Source organism: Microtus pennsylvanicus, chromosome 2 (assembly GCF_037038515.1).
Source record: "Microtus pennsylvanicus isolate mMicPen1 chromosome 2, mMicPen1.hap1, whole genome shotgun sequence".
Classification (NCBI taxonomy): Eukaryota; Metazoa; Chordata; class Mammalia; order Rodentia; family Cricetidae; genus Microtus; species Microtus pennsylvanicus.
This window is the reverse complement of record NC_134580.1, coordinates 141,821,877-141,838,307: the sequence shown is the minus strand read 5'-3', so window position 1 is coordinate 141,838,307 and position 16,431 is coordinate 141,821,877. Positions and strand designations below refer to the sequence as shown.

The 16,431-nt window shown below is 46.8% G+C and overlaps 1 protein-coding gene across 5 annotated transcripts in view; it reads left to right on the top strand.

Annotated features, from left to right (window-relative positions):
• Stau1 (staufen double-stranded RNA binding protein 1) overlaps positions 1–16,431 on the top strand; it is a 38,662-nt gene that overhangs the window by 17,955 nt on the left and 4,276 nt on the right. For 2 of the 5 annotated variants that reach the window (XM_075963115.1, XM_075963119.1), the window contains exons 2-7: positions 5,657–5,795; positions 6,677–6,842; positions 10,008–10,106; positions 13,106–13,336; positions 14,997–15,140; positions 15,822–15,968. In XM_075963115.1, coding sequence (XP_075819230.1) covers positions 5,716–5,795; positions 6,677–6,842; positions 10,008–10,106; positions 13,106–13,336; positions 14,997–15,140; positions 15,822–15,968 — 867 coding nt within the window. In that variant the 5' untranslated portion in view covers positions 5,657–5,715. The remainder of the gene's footprint in view (positions 1–5,656; positions 5,796–6,676; positions 6,843–10,007; positions 10,107–13,105; positions 13,337–14,996; positions 15,141–15,821; positions 15,969–16,431) is intronic. The other 3 variants (XM_075963116.1, XM_075963117.1, XM_075963118.1) reach the window with 3 other exon arrangements.

The following is a 16,431-nucleotide window of genomic DNA, read 5'->3' as shown; positions in this document are numbered from 1 at the left end:
ACAATTTAATCTGCTACATCAGAATCCTTTAGCCTGCCTCACAGGATGGCATTCCCGATTGTCACCTCACTTCTCTCCAGATGTGTTTGACTGTCCTAAGGGAAAAGCACCGACCATTGTATTCCCCTGGGATTTACTGCTTTTTCTTTTTTTTTTTTGTTTAATTTTGAGATAGGATCCCTTTATGTAGCTCCTACTGTCCAGGAAATATGTAGACCAGGTTGGCCTCAAACTCATTGAGATGCATCTGCCTCTATTTCCCAGGTGGGATTGAAGGTGTGCATCACCACACCTTTCCGCCACGTCTTTGCTTGCCTGGAGAAGTGCCTTACCACAAAGTCCAGGTTGACTTGAACTCCAGGTAACTTAGGCTGTCCTTGAACTCAAAGCAGTTCTCCTGAGTCAGCCTCCTTAATGTTGGGATTACAGTTGGGTTTTGTTTTGTTTGTTTTCTTTCTTTTTTGAGATAGGGTCTCATTATGCAGTTCTGGCTTCACTGGAACTCACTGGGCAGACCAGGCTGGTCACAGATTTACAAAGCTATGCTTGTCTTTGCCTCCCATTTGCCAGATTAAATGCCTGCATCTCTATGCCTGGCAACAGGCGTAGTTTTAAAGATCTAAATTATTTATTGTGTATCCTACATGTATACACCTATACCATACCTTGCGTGTGGAGGTTGGAGGACAGCTCTGTAGAGTCAGCTCTCTTCCTGCCTTCCAGGCCTCAAACTCAGCCTTCAGCCTCACTGAGCTACTTTGCCAGCCATGTGTGTGCGCTGTTCCGTTTGCACGTGGTTCACTTTGTTTTTGTTTTCTCAAGACAGGGATTCTCTGTGGACAGCTTTGGAGCCTGTGCTGAAACTCACTCTGTAGAGCAGGCTGGCCTACGTGGTTCACTTTGTAAGACTCCCACAGGGCCATGGCATTTTACTTAGATAATTGTCAAAAGTAGATCACAGTGGAGAACAGCAGTCTTTAAGAATGTTCAAGGAATGAGAAGCCAGGTTTGAGAACAGCAGTTATGACTGGGAGCTAGAGATGCACCCTTAGCTGAGCTTTGGCATGGCAGCCTGCTCAGGGGCCCTGCTTGTGGGCTTACAGGCTGCTCCAGCAGCAGTGCCTTGTCAGGCTCCGGTTGTGCCCATCCTAGGTGTGTGCTCTCTCTGTTGTTAGTTTGCAGTGCTGGGTATGGAACTGCAATGTATGCTAGGTCAGGGCTGTTTAAATGAACGGTAGTCCTAGCCCTATGAAGACACAGTACATACTCACTTTCCTAGGTTTCTCGGCTATAGGTGGTTCAGGAATGATTCTGGTTTTGTCTTCTCTAAGCATACACTCCCAGAATGCTTTGCAGTTTTCCATCCCTGAGAAACTAGAAGTCATACTGCTGCTAATGTCCATGAATTTGGTTAATTTTCAGTCTCTTCCACCATGGAAAATTCAAGGAGAAAAATCTAAATTTATCTTGTGAATGAGTCAGCTGTCAGCATGGTTTAGCCTGAATCAAGTTTGTGTCTGAGCAAGGCCTACCTCTCTGGGGTAAATGATTGTCCAACCTTCTCTGATGGCTTATACAGACAAGGTTGTCTGGTTTCTGTACTACTGCACATGGGACTGTGGCTCAAAATACAAGCTCACAGATTTTAGACAGTTGCCTTTATTTTTATTTCTTTTGGGTTTTCTAGGCAAGGTTTCTTTGTGTAGCCCTGACTGTCCTGACCTAGACCACGCTGGTTTTGAACTCACCGATCTGCCTCTGCCTCCCAAATGTGCACCACTATGCCTGGCTCACTGAGAATTGCCTCCACTTTTTTTTTCTTCTTTTTTTGGTTTTTCTAGACAGGGTTTCTCTGTAGCTTTGGAGCCTCTCCTGGAACTAGCTCTTGTAGACCAGGCTGGCCTTGAACTCACAGAGATCCACCTGTGCCTGTCTCCTGAGTGCTGGGATTAAAGGAGTGAGCCACCATTGCCCAGCGAATTGCCTCTACTTTTACCCTTGCAAGGTAGATCAAGAAAATACATACTCTCTTGGAGTATTTGGCTCTTTCTTTTCCTTCCTTCCTTTGTTCGTTCCTTCCTTCCAGATTTATTTTATGTACGAGTGTTCTATTTGTGTGTACACCTTTACGACAGACGAGGTCATCCGATCCCACTGTAGATGGTTGTGAGCCATCATGTGGTTGTTGGGAATTGAATTTGAATCTCTGGAAGAGCAGCCAGTGCTCTTAACCATTGAGCCATCTCTCCAGCCTGGAGTATTTGGCTTTTAAAACTCTAAGTCACATGAGATTGTGTAGGATTTGGAGTAAACAATTCCCAAGTGCTATGATTGATTTGCCATAAATGTTCTAACCCTTGGGACCCTCTTGTCTGCCTTTAGTTCTTTCAGTCTGTCTGATATCTGATTAAAATCAGGAGCGAGAGCGGTGGCTTAGTGGTTAAAAGCAGTCACTGTGCTTCCTGAGGACATGGGTTCAGTTCCTAGCACCATATGGCAGTTCTCAACTGTTTGTCACCCCACTTAGGGGATACTACACATTCTTTGGTCTCCTCGGACACTAGGCACACATGTGGTATGCATACAGGCAAAACATCCATACACATAAAATAAAAATCAGTCTTTACAAACTAGCATAATTGTATTTGAAGGGTCTCTTTCTGTCGGTGCATCCATACACATAAAATAAAAACCAGTCTTTACAAACCAGCATAACTGTATTTGAAGGGTCTCTTTCTGTCGGTGCATCCCAATAATGTGACATTGTCTCACAACGAGAAGTGAAAAAACATCTTTCTACGTTGCTGGGCAGTCTTCTAAACCACACCCACCAGAAGTGCCCAGGGTCCAGGTTGACCTCAGCCCTGGAGGTGGTTTGTGCTTGTTCTCAGTACAGCTGCTGCCACAGCTAGGGAAAGGAAGAATTTTCTTAAAAGCACAGGAAGAGAGGAATCTGGCAGTCTGTCTGGGCTAAGAAAGTCTTCTTTCAAAAATGTGTCTTGAGGCTGCCCAGTATGTCCTGATGGCTTCCTAAGCGTCGGTCCTCCACTGTGAATGGCAGATTCCTCCTCACCATCTCAGTCTGAGGTCCCTGACTGGGTGGTCTCAGAGGACTCATGCGGAGATGCTTCCCCGTGCAGTGTTTTAGGTTGAGGACAAGCATGATGAAGCGCCTTTCCCTGGGTAAGGCTGTGTAGTTTGTCAAGAGCGTAGGTTTTTAGTAGAACCATGTCAACTCAGTATGGCAGTATTGCTTATAATTTGTCCATCAGCAGTGTTGCTTCTGTATCTCCCCATGATTAACAAGGGTGAGAAGACCCTGCCTACATGCAACCTGCTAGGTCATAGTGCTTCAAACAAGGGCCCGAAGCAAATCAGGAACCTAGGGATGTGTTTGGGAGGCACTTGCAGGAGGCTGTGGCTGGTGGGCTCTAGTTACAGTCCCCAGTCCTTGGTCATCAGGAGAAATTCCGAGCATCTCAGGTCAACCTTTTTGCCTTTAATTTCTCTGTGGTGGTCTGTGTCTTCTCTCAGTCACAGCTGTTCAGAGTGATTGAGGGTTTCTCATTTTATAGACCTTGAACTCAGATCAGCCTGCCTCTCTGCCTTTTGAGTGCTGGGATATAAGGTGTGTGCCAACACTGCCCAGCAGTTGAGGGTGTTCTTAAAATGCAATTATGTCTGTCTGTCTGTCTCTCTCTCACACACACACAGAGACGCTGAATTCTGTTGTGAGGAAGAACAGTAACTCATTTGACCTTCTGATTGTGCAAGCCCATTCATATTCTTATGAATTTGATTCATAGTCTAAATTTAGTTGAGCCAATTTTAATATAAAATCAAAATCATTCTTATTTTTCTCTATATAATATCTTAAAGGCATTTAAAGGTGAATTTTCTTTTCTTTCTTTTGGTTTTTCGAGATAGAATTTCTCTGTGTAGCCTGGGCTGTCCTGTAACTCACTCTGTAGACCAGACTGGCTTTGAATTTAAGAGATTTGCCTGTCTCTACCTCCTAAGTGCTGGGATTAAAGGCGTGTGCCACCGCTACCCAGCTTCTCTTTTTTTAAAAATGTATATTGTTTTGCCTGAATATATGTGTGTAGTACTTGTGCACTTGGTGCTTTTGGAGGCCAGAATAGGGTGTTAGATTTCTTGGAACTGGAGCTACAGGTCTTTGTAAGCAACCAGGTGCTGCTGGGAATCAAATCTGTGGACTCAGGAAGAACAACCAATGCTCTTAACCACTACTCCATCTCTCCAGCCCCTAAATGTAGTTTTCATGGCACTGATCAAGCTTGCTGTTGCTAGTGTTGTTCTGTTTGTTGTGCTTGTTTGTTTGTTGTTAATTACTATGTATACAGTGTTCTGCCTGTGTGTATACCTGCAGGCCAGAAGAGGGCACCAGATCTCATTACAGATGGTTGTGAGCCACCATGTGGTTGCTGGGAATTGAACTCAGAACCTTTGGAAGAGCCGCCAGTGCTCTTAACCACCGAGCCATCTCTCCAGCACTGTTTGTTTGTTTTTGAGATACGCAGCTTAGGCTGGTCTCACATTTATAATCCTTCTGCCTTAGCCTCCCTGGTGCTGAGATTATAGGAAAGCAAGTGTTTGTTTTAAAGGTTTATTTCTTCATTGTGTATGTTTGGTACTTGTATGACAGTGCTAAGTGGAGGTAGCGGACAACTTGCCTGCATTGCTTATTTAGATCTTCAGGTTAGACAGTAAGCACCTTAACCTACTGTGTCATCTCCAAGGACCAAAAGGGGTGTTTTCTCATTTTTAATTACTGCTTTATGTGTGTGAGTGTTTACCTGCCTACCACTGTTGCCTGGTGCTTCCAGAGGCCAGCAGAGGGTGTTAGATCCTTAGGAGCTGGAATTACATAGTTTTATCTTGTAGGTACAAAGAATTAAACCTGGATCCTCTGGAAGGGCACCTAGTGCTTTTGATGGCTCAGCATCTGTCTAGCCCACCCCACTCTCAGTGTTGTTTACGATGGGGTGTGTGGAGTGACAGTAATCTCTTCAGGCTGTTTGAACGCTTTGTGAAGATGTGTGTACTATGTGTGGCGTTCAAAGGTAGCATCAGGTGATTTCTCATGTCACTGTCTCCCTAAGCCTTAGAGGTGGGACTATCCCTACAGCTCAGGCTCATGTTCTCAGCTAGGTTGGAAGCCTGTAATCCTCCTGTTAGAGCTGGGGTTACAGGTGTGTGTGGGAGCCAGGTTCCTTATGTTGGTGCAGGGATCTAAACTGGTCTCATGATTGGACCGCAAGTGGTCTTCCTGTTGAGCCCTAGTCTCTGTTTTCTCATATGGATGATTTTGAGGTAAAATCTCTCTCTCAGTGTATATGAAAATGAAACTGGGTTTCCTGTCATCTGGGACCATAGTTGAGTCTCACTGTAATGTCAAGTCAGAGACATCTGGGTGTTTTCTGGTTCTTATTTGCCTTCTCCAGACAATCTACTTGCCTCGTCTTTCCCAGGTTTTTCCTGTGGTTCTGTACACTGTAGATTCTTGGGTTTCCCAATGGATGTCCAGGGGTAGAGGACTCAGCTCTTTGCAGTACATTCTCTTGAGTCTGATTTACAGGCATGCTCATCAGGGTCCAGGGCCTGAAACTGTTGTTTGTATGATTTTGTGTTGCAGAAAGTATAGGTCCTACCGCTGAGCTCAATGCACTTTGTGTGAAACTGAAAAGAAAACCAATGTATAAGCCCGTGGACCCTCACTCTCGGATGCAGTCCACCTACAGCTACGGCATGCGTGGAGGTGCCTATCCCCCCAGGTATGTGCTGGGGTGGAAATAGCTGGGATGTCTATAAATTGTGACAGGAGTCATGATTTGGCCTGATTGGGGTTAGGGTGTGCCATTGGTGCTGTCTTGGCAGATGGCCGGAGCAGGTTCCTGGGGAGCAGCTGCTCACACTCACCGTCCGGCCACCCTGGGCCCTGCAACACATGCTCCCTGCCTGCTGTTTGTTGACTGTTGTACTTTGTCAGACACTAAGACTGATGAACACTGAGAAGTACTGAAACCTAGTGTGCTTCCAGAATGCCTGTAATCCCAGCGCTCAAGAAGTAGAGGCAGAAAGATCACGTGCCGCATAGTAGCCTGGCCAGCCTGGGCTACATGAGATCCCGATGTGTTGCTGCAAGCCTTTGTTGTAAGGAGTGAGATGTTAGTGAATAGATCAGTGATCGAAGTAGACGTTTATTTTCCTCCCTTCCTCTGATGAAGTGGGAAGTAGCAAAACCTCAAAAATACAGACTTTGAAGTTGAAGGAACCAACTCTTGAATTTGGTGTTACTGAAATTGCAGAAATGAGGGTCCTTTCTAAAAGGCTTCACCCTTAAAATCCCCAGATTGCTTGGGAGATGTGTGAATGCATAAAGTGAGCTGAGTTTGTCTGAGCGCACCCAGTTCGTCCTGGACCCTGCCAGTACAGCCGCATGGAGAGTCAGCCACGAGCTTGACGTCAGTGTGACTCGTCCCCTGCTTGTCTGTCTGTCCTCTGCAGCAGCTGTAGTTCAGTGTGAGCCTTGAGGCAGCCTCCACCGTGCTGCAAACACAGTGATGAGACCACAGTACAGGAAATGTGGGATTTGCTGAAGAAGGCATGGGTGACTTACCAACCGGAGACTGAAACCCCCACCCTCTATTTGTAGGTACTTTTACCCATTTCCAGTTCCGCCGTTACTCTACCAAGTTGAGCTTTCTGTGGGAGGACAGCAGTTTAACGGGAAAGGAAAGACAAGACAAGCTGTGAAACACGATGCTACCGCCAGAGCACTGAGGACTCTGCAGAATGAGCCTCCACCAGAGAGGCTGGAGGTAGGTGGACACAGGCCTGGGACAGCCCGCTGCTGCTGACGCTGTCTGTAGTCATAGGCTGATAACCATTGACATTCTGTGGCCTGGAGATGTCTCCTAAATGTCTCCACAGGAAAGCCGAGCAGCCTTTCCTTTCTTTCTACTCTGGCACAGCCCTAATGACGTGGACATGATGGGAGTGTGCTGGGAAGGCTGACACCGAGCTGTTGGAGCTGCTGATTGATGTGCGCTCTCTTTCTCTCTCTTTCTTTCACTGTGTAGCTCTGGTTGGCCAGAACTGGCAATGTAGACCAGGCTGGCCTCAGACTCACAGAGCTCTGCCTGCCTCTGCCTCCTAAGTGCTGAAATCAAAGCTGTGAAGCCAGCACACCCAGCTAGACCCCACTGATTTGTGGTATTAAGTTAGAGAATTGCTGTCTTTCTAGCACACTGTCCCAGAACACGGTACAGGTTTTTGCTCACCCTGCAGCTTGGCAGGGCTATAGGTGTGGCAGCTTTGTCTGCTCTGCTTAGTTTTGGCACAGGAAGTTCACCAGCAATTGGGAGGGCCTAGTGACAAAATGACTCCCTCTGCATGGACCATAGTTCCTGTTTAGTTCCCTCTGCTGGGACTGTTTGCACTTCCTCACAGTTTGGTGACTGAAGAATGAGTGTCCTTGGGCTGGAGAGATGGCTCAGTGGTTAAGAGCACTGGCAGCTCTTCTAGAGGACCTGGGTTCAGTTCCCAGCACCCACATGGTGTCTGTCTATATCTTCAGTTCCAGAAAATCCAACACCTTCACAGACATATGCACAGGCAAAATACCAGTGCATATAAACTAAAAATAAATAAATAAATAAATAAATAAATAAATAAATAAATAAATAAACAAAAGCATCCTTGAAGACAGGAAATGGAAACTGGTTCTTAAGGCTCATTCCCAGAAATCACAGCCTGGCTCCTGCCATGTTTTATAGGCTAGGCAGGCCTGGAGCCAAAGGAGGGAGACAAGGAGCCTCATGTTTTATGTTGTTTTTATTAAAGATCACATTAGATAAACTCAGCTTAATTCTTGTACATGTATAATCCAACTGCTTCTCGGGCATTCTCAGTGTGGAGAAGCCACTTCTGGAAGAGAGGAGTGTTTATGAATTTGGGGCCTTTCTTTGTCTTGTTTTCCTGTTGTGGAAGGTTGATGCTAATCATACACTGAGCTATGCTATCAGCCCTGGGCTGCAATTTAAGAGTTCCATGGTTAGGAAAGGAATCTGAATGTTTTGTTTTTCTTTTCTGTGACTGAAGAGTAATTTTTTTTTTTTTTTTTTTTTTTGGTTTATTTGAGACAGTATTTCTCTCTGTAGCCTTTTCTGCCTTGAACTCACTAGACCAGGCTGGCCTCCAACTCAGAGCTCTGCCTGCCTTTGCCTCCCAAGTGCTGGGACTAAAGGTGTGTGTCGCCTCTGCCTGGCAAGAAGAGTAATTCTTAAATTGTCAGCCAGTAAAGTAAAGTTATAGATCGAACTTTCACAATTAAAAGTCTTCATGTTTTTATTAGTGAGCTTGAGCAGCTCCATGCTAGTGAGAGAGTGTCTCAAAGAAGGGTGGGGCTTGAGGGTGATGTCTGAGGTGGCCTGGTTCCCTCACACAAAGTTAAATTTCAAACTAAACCTTTTAGATGCTCAGCTTTCTATGGCACTTGGTTGTAAAATAGGCTTTAAGAGGTGCCCTATAAGAAGCCGGCACAAGGCCAGGGAGTGATGTGCCCCTCTGTTCCCAGCTGATTAGGAGGTTGAGGCAGAAATGTCCCTTGAGTCCAGCTTGAGCAATATGGCCAGCCCATAAGGAAAAGAAGGCCAGGGCCCTTCCTGTTGAGGAGTAAGGACCCATCCAGGCACTGGGCACACAATGCTGATGAGGCTGCAATGAAAGGGCCCTCGCTAGGAAGGAAGCGAACACATTGTGGAGGAGGAGGAGAAAGCACTGGTGTGGATCTGGAATAAACATGTGTTGCTGTGGGGTCTGCCTTGATGGTGTCTGTGGGTTAGTGGTCAGTGCCCAGGAGCTTTGCTTCTCTTATCTTACTTGACCTTTACAGCTTGCTCGCTCTCTTGTGGGCGGGTCTGCTTGATGAACTGACCCACACAGCAAAGCCTGTTAGCAAGTTCAGCCAGGAGTTCCTCTTAGGGCTAATCCTGGAAACAGAGGTTGACAAATTTGGCAAAAGAAAGCTACAGTGCCAAGTTAGCAGCTCTGGTCAGGTCCGGATCTGCTGGTGCTGTGTTGAGCTAGCTGTCCAGAGTCTGTTAAACTCTGTAGAATCCATATTCCCAGCTAAAGAGAGGTGGCCTGGGCCCCCCTCTGAGCCCTCCTGCTAGGAATGAGGACTGGTGAACCTTGGTACCAAGGTGGACTCTACCCTGGTTGAGGAGACTTTATTGGTTTGTGCCTTGGCTGTTTGCCTGCTGCACTGTGTGAGCCAGCGCTACTGGGCATTCTGGTCCTCTGCATTATTTACAGACATGGTTTCCAGGGCCTCTGTAGTATGCCTGTGCGCCTACCATGGAGGGATTTTCCTCCGACTGACTCTGGCTTGTGGACTTTTTAAATATTTATTTATTTATTGTGTATACAATATTCTGTCTGTGTGTATGCCTGCTGGCCAGGCCATTACAGATGGTTGTGAGCCACACGTGGTTGCTGGGAATTGAACTCAGGACCTTTGGAAGAGCAGGCAATGCTCTTAACCTCTGAGCCATCTCTCCAGCCCCGGACTTGGCCATTCTTACTCTCCCTGGAAGCATTGGTGCCTTCTATAGCACCGGCAGGCCCATTGTACCCCAAGGCACTGCTGTGGCTTATTATAGTGCGTTTACTAGCTGAATTTGTACAGTATTTGACATGAGGCTGAAGGTTCAATTCCATATGGCCTCCATCTCTGGTTCATTGCTAACTCTGTAAAGCTGAGGCTCAGTTACTATAGATGATTAACTGAAAATTGAGTATTTTTTTATGTTTTAATTTTTTTGAGACCATAAAGTTCTGGCTATCTTAGAACTCAGCCTGTAAACCAGGCTGGCCTTGAACTCAGGGATACACCTGCCTCTGACTCCTGATTACTGGGATTAAAGGTGTATATCACCATACTTGGCTCCTCAAAGTTGACTCTAACAAGTATTTTTCTGTAGATGAATGGAAGAGAATCAGAAGAAGAAAACCTCAATAAATCAGAAATAAGCCAAGTGTTTGAGATTGCACTGAAGCGGAATTTGCCTGTGAATTTTGAGGTAAGACATGCACAACATTGTCTTTACCAGATCCTGTCAGGATTCATGATGGGATCCGTTTGCTCCTAAATCCTGGAGTAGTGCTCAGCTAAGGTGGCCCTTCATACTGATGGGCTGGACAGTCCCCTCAGAGAAGGGGTTACTGTGTCTTCCTGCGAGTGTCTGTGGGTCTCTGTCCCTAGGTCGTCTTCACACTTGCACACGGGCCCTGTCCCTCCCCTTGCTCTGGAAAGCAACTTTCCCTCCCAGATCCTGTCTCCTTAGGTGGAGGCTCAGTCAGACTGGCTGCAGAACACGTACCCAACAGGAATAGCCTGAAGGAGGATTGTTGGTTTTTTGTTTTTTGTTTTTTTTCTCTGACAGGGTTTCTCTATAGCTTTGGTGCCTGTCCTGGAACTAGCTCTGTAACCAGGCTGGCCTTGAACTCAGAGAGATCCGCCTGCCTCTGCCTCACCGAGTGTTGGGATTAAAGGCAGAGTGTTGGCAGCGTGAAGCTGTTATCTTGTAGAATATTTTAATTCTGCATTTATAATGATCCCCTCATTTTATTTCATAAAATGCATATCTTCTCCTGATGCATGTTTCCCATTTAACCTTCATTCCATAGCCAGGTTAGGGTAACTGTCCTATGATCTGGCAGGTGATGTCCACTTCCCACCAGGGGCAGAGGCAGGGTGATCTGTGCTTGCCTCCCAGACCAGCCTGTGTGAGAACTGTCCTTGTTCCCTGCTTCAGAAATCAGATACTCCTGTCTTATATGCTGTCTTCCCTTGGGGAGGCACCATGTGGCTGGCTAGGGTAGGAAGGAGACATGACATAGAATGACAGGGCTAGTTAGTTGCTGGGTGGAAGCTGTATCCCAGACTCTCCCTGAGCGTTCCCTGTAAGTAAAGGAAAACATGCCCTTTCTTAGGGTAGAATAGCACGAGAGTGCAGCTCTAGAGACAGGAGAGAGGATGACCAAGATTAAGGTGTCCGGCTCCCCAGATCCCTGCTCAGGATCACCCCTGAATTCTTGATAAGTTTGTCAGCCATTTTTACTGGTCACTGCCCTGCCTGAGTCTCAGAGCTTTTTGGAGCCTTTTATTGTGGTGGCATCTGGGGATTAGATTACCCCCTCTTCCACATTCACAACTTGCTTTTAGGAATAGGTAGCATTCCAGAGACATGTCAAGCAGCCACCAAAGAGAAATCATCAGGGTGCCCCCTAGTGATGGTCTTGTAAGGTGTACTACTTTTTTCTTTCTTTCTTTCTTTTTTTTTTTTTAATATTTATTTATTTATTATGTATACAGTATTTTATCTACATGTATTCCTGCAGGCCAGAAGAGGGCACCAGACCTTATTACAGATGGTTGTGAGCCACCATGTGGTTGCTGGGAATTGAACTCGGGACCTTTGGAAGAGCAGGCAATGCTCTTAACCACTGAGCCATCTCTCCAGCCCCCTCTTTCTTTTTTTAAAAAGATTTTATTTATTATGTATATAACATTCTTCCTCTATGTATGCCTGCATGCCAGAAGAGGGCGCCAGATCTCATTACAGATGGTTGTGAGCCACCATGTGGTTGCTGGGAATTGAACTCAGGACCTCTGGAAGAGCAGCCAGTGCTTTAACCTCTGAGCCATCTCTCCAGCCCCTACTACTTTTTTCTTGCTGTACTAAGATACTACTACCAAGGCAGAAAGAGTTTGTTTTGGCTTCTGCGTCCAGAGCAGTAAGAGTCTATCCATCATGGCAGCAAGTGGGTAGGCGGGGCTGAAAGAACAGGTGCTGAGTGTCTTCAGTGGCAAACAGGAAAAAGAGAAGTGGAATAGGATGAGACTCCGTATTCGCAATGCTTATCCACGGTGATGTGCTACTTCCTTAGCACCTCCTTGACCTCTTCAGACAGTGCCACCAACTGGGTACCAAGTGTGTTCTAGTGCCTAGGGCTGTGGGAATATTTTCATGCAAATCAGTACATGAGGTAATGATGTGGAACCATCGTGGTTCATCTCTAGGTGGTGCTGGTTGAAATATTCCTGCTGAGTGACTGTCAGGTCAGAAGGGTCACAGCCGCATCTATTGGTGGGTTGAGCAGGGCCTGCCTTTTCTGATGCTTGTGGCAGATTGTCTGGCCCATACTGGATTCTCAGAAGGTATTGTTGAATAAATGAACACAATAGTTAATTTCCAGTCAGGTTCAGTGTGGGCTTTGAGGTCAGAGTAAGCCAACATATATTTGATCTGAGGATGTGTGGACCTGTGGGCTCCTCTCCCATGGACAGCTGTTTCTCTGACGAACTTTGTTTCCTGGGCATTTCTTTCGACTGCTTTCAAAACTGTCAGATTTGACAGGACAGCCTGAAGCAAGACAGATGTGTGACTGGAAGGACTTTAAGCCCATGCCGTGATCGTACAGGAAGCTGAGCTCTGCTGTCACCTCACACACACCCTCTTCCTGCACTCTCTGTTGTGGGGGGTGTTTTTACTGTTCTGCCGTGCAGCCCAGGGCCTCCTTTCAGTCTTGTCTTTGTGGTCACCTTTCATCTGTGACAGTCCTCAGCCTTCGTTCTTCATGAGCTTGGTGTGTTGGAAGGCTAGTTGAGTGCTCTCATTCTGAGGGACTAGATCAGGATGTGCATCTTTTCAAAGGTAGAGTCCTTCTCAGAGCCCCGAGCGCCACCACTGTCCCACTGGTGCATTGGGTCAGGGCTCTCCAATGGATGGGGTCCTTGCAGAGAGTCTCTTTCTTCCCTTGGGATGTGGGACCTTTTGAGGATACCCTTGAGTCTGGAAATTAGCATTCCCATTGTCATCTGTGGGGTTGTCCCTGACAACCATCTGAATTTCTAAGCCTCTGCTGTCAATTAAACCAGTCCTTTCTCTCCCCTTTGATATTCTGCATGTGTTCACAGATGGTTATTAGATCTGCTCCACATGCATTTCTTTGAAACACGTGTGCCAAGTAGTGTGCCTTACCACTTTTAACAAGTGTCTGTCACGCTTTCACTCAGTCTTACCCTCTGACACAGGTGGCCCGGGAGAGTGGCCCACCCCACATGAAGAACTTTGTGACCAGGGTTTCAGTCGGGGAGTTTGTAGGGGAAGGAGAGGGCAAAAGCAAGAAGATCTCCAAGAAGAATGCAGCAAGGGCCGTGCTGGAGCAGCTGAGGAGGCTGCCACCTCTGCCTGCTGTGGAGCGAGCGAAGCCCAGAATCAAGAAGAAAAGTCAGCCCACATGCAAGGTGAGAGCCTGTATGGCAGGGCTGCAGTGTTGCAGTGGTTAGGGTAGAAGCTTGGCTGCTGTCCAGCACCACAGTTTGCAGTAGATGCTTCCCAGGCAGCACATGAGCTGCAGGTGGAGTAGAGATGGTTGAAAACAAACACATCCAAGTGTCAGGTTAATATGGGGGTGGGCATCAAAGCCTGTTGGTCTCTGTGGAATGGGTGGGGTAGTAGACCACCTGTGGATTCTTGTCTTGAGCCACCTCTAGTTCAGGGCTCAAGGTGGAATTGGCACACACAGGGCTAGGTCTTGGGTACCAGAGCCCATAGAGACTGTTTTGGAAGAGTTTTGGATATTTGAATGAAACTTAATGGGTCTATAAAAAAACAATGACCGAGCCCATGTCTGGGGGCGGGAGAAAGACAACATTGACCAGCTGGGTAGTGGTGGTGCACTCCTTTAATCCCAGCACTCGGGGGCAGAGGCAGGTGCATTTCTGAGTTCAGGGCCAGCCTGGTCTACAAAGTGAGTTCCAGGACAGCCAGGGCTGTTACACAGAGAAACCCTGTCTCTGAAAAAACAAACACAATGAAAAACATTGACCCAGGGGGCTGGAGCAGCAGTTAAATGGCTCAGCAGCTAAAAGCACTGGCTGCTCTAGCAGAGGACTCTATCCCGGTTCAGTGCCATATGGTGATTCACAATTGTCTGTAACTGCAATTCTAGGGAATGTGACTCCTTCCCTCTGTGGACACCCGGCACACATGTGGTAATACATGCAAACCAGACATTCATACACATAAGATAAAAATAAATTTTTATTAAAAACAAAAAAATATTGACCCCTGTTGGGCACTTAAAGGGCAGGACTTGGGTCATCCACTGCTCATTTTCTTACATTTTACCAGTTTTCAGCTGTGGTGTCAAGTCACTTTAGTCACCTGACAAGTGCTTTGAGGAAGGAGCCTCCTTTCCCAGGCTTCAGCTGGCATGTGTTTAATTCATAATATTGTTTTGTTTTTGCATTACTGGGGATTGAATAAGGGCCTCAGGTTTGCTGGCCGTGCCCTCTACCACTGAGCTGCATCTTCCAGTTAAGGGCTTACACAAGCTTCAGTGGTTTCTAGGTTTTAGTGACTGAGAAAGCTAGATTGTGGGCCATGTGCCTATTCAGTCAAACATGGGTGATGGCCCTGACTCCATCTACCCTTTCTGTCATTCTTGACCAAACACTGTGGCCCCATAGCCCTTTACATGGCAAATCCCAGTAGGTGAATGTCGCAGTCATGAGGAGTCCTCTTCCTCATCCTGGAAGTGGAAGAGGACACGTGCAGACACTGCATTTGTGCCGGGTTGGGGCATGCAAAGGGATTCTGTCCTTGGGGGATCCTGCAAGTTTTCTGAGCAAATTTTGGGGGAATATATATATATTCCTTTTCATTTACTGTGAAGACATGAGTGCTTTCCCCTCACAGTGAAATGTTGAAGTCCATTTTCTATGACACAAAAGTTGTTTTAGTATGACTATAAGGCACATTCAATTTTTAAAGGGTTTGGTTCTGAGCCATTACACCAACACTGAGATTTTTGTCTCCTGTCAACTGCTGACTCTGGGTGGCTGATTTCCTGTGGAATAGAAAATATAACGTAGCACACTGTATTGTACTGTTTCTCTTCAGCTACAGACAGCCCCGGATTATGGCCAGGGGATGAATCCTATTAGCAGACTGGCACAGATTCAGCAGGCCAAAAAGGAAAAGGAGCCGGAGTATGTGCTCCTTACAGAGCGAGGCCTTCCACGTCGCAGGGAATTTGTGATGCAGGTGGGTTGGTGCAGCTGCGGACAGCCCTTCCCCAACTATATCAGTCCCTGGTGGTCCATACTCTACCAGTACATACTGTCAGTAAGGCCATGTTGTAGTTCATTGGGCCTGGCGATGCATGCATTTAATCTCAGTACTCTCCAGGCAGGTGGGTCTGAGTTTGAGGCTGGCCTGGTCTACACAGCAAGACCCTACCTCAAAAACCAAACAGAAACAAAGGCAAGAAAATGAGGATCCATATGGTAAGAGGAAGTTAGACTGGCAATTTGCCTGAAGTGACTGGTCTAGGCCACTCTGCCTAGGCCAGAGAAGGAGTCCCTGTTAACCCTCTCAGTGTTCTGGCAGATTTTGATTTAGCAGCCAGATACCTGTGGATGGAACAGCTTTAAAAGAGTATACTGGAACTTGTCCAACAGCCAGCCCTCAGGAGAGTGGAGGAGGAGGCTTCACTGTGGTTAGATCTAGACACATACCTGTCTTTGTAAATATGCTGTTGGAAGGGATTGTGGCACACATTTCCATATAGTATTCTTGGATTTTAACTTGATTGTGGCCATCACAGGAATAGTTTCAGAGTACACAAAACATGTAGTAAAGTCATCCTCGGGCTTTTGGCAGCAACCAACCAGTTCCTGTTGTGTCTTAGAAGGTTTAGTCACAGGTCTTTGATGTTTTCTTCAGGTAAAGGTTGGGAATCACACTGCAGAAGGAGCGGGTACCAATAAGAAGGTGGCCAAGCGCAATGCTGCCGAGAACATGCTGGAGATCCTGGGGTTCAAAGTTCCCCAGGCACAGCCTGCCAAGCCAGCACTCAAATCAGAAGAGAAGGTGACTGCTGGGACTCTCACTGCCAGGTGGCCTAGCTCCCTGCATGGGCAAGCCTGGGGCAAGGCTTCATCTTCCCTGCAGTAAGCAGCCTGCCCCCTGGGGTTCGTCCGTTGATAGTGTTTGCAGGAGGGAAGGTTCCTGTCCAGTTCACCGTGTCCCGCGCGTGGTTTGAAGTCTGTTTAGTGTCACTGTGGGGTGGATGTGCATTTTGGGAGGATGTCCTGCTCTCTCCTGATGGGTAGTTGGGATTGGAATGAACAAGTATGGCTGTCATTTGTGCTTCATAGGGGTCTGCATGATCTAGTCTTCTGCTCTTGTGGATCTGGCTTTGGTTTTTCTGGGACTAGATAGCATGGTTAATAACAGGCCAGATCTATAGTTTGGCTCCAGCCATTGTCCTGTTGGGGTTGACTAAAGTAGGACTGAGTCTCTTCTGAGCTCTGCCATTTCGTGACCAAGAAAT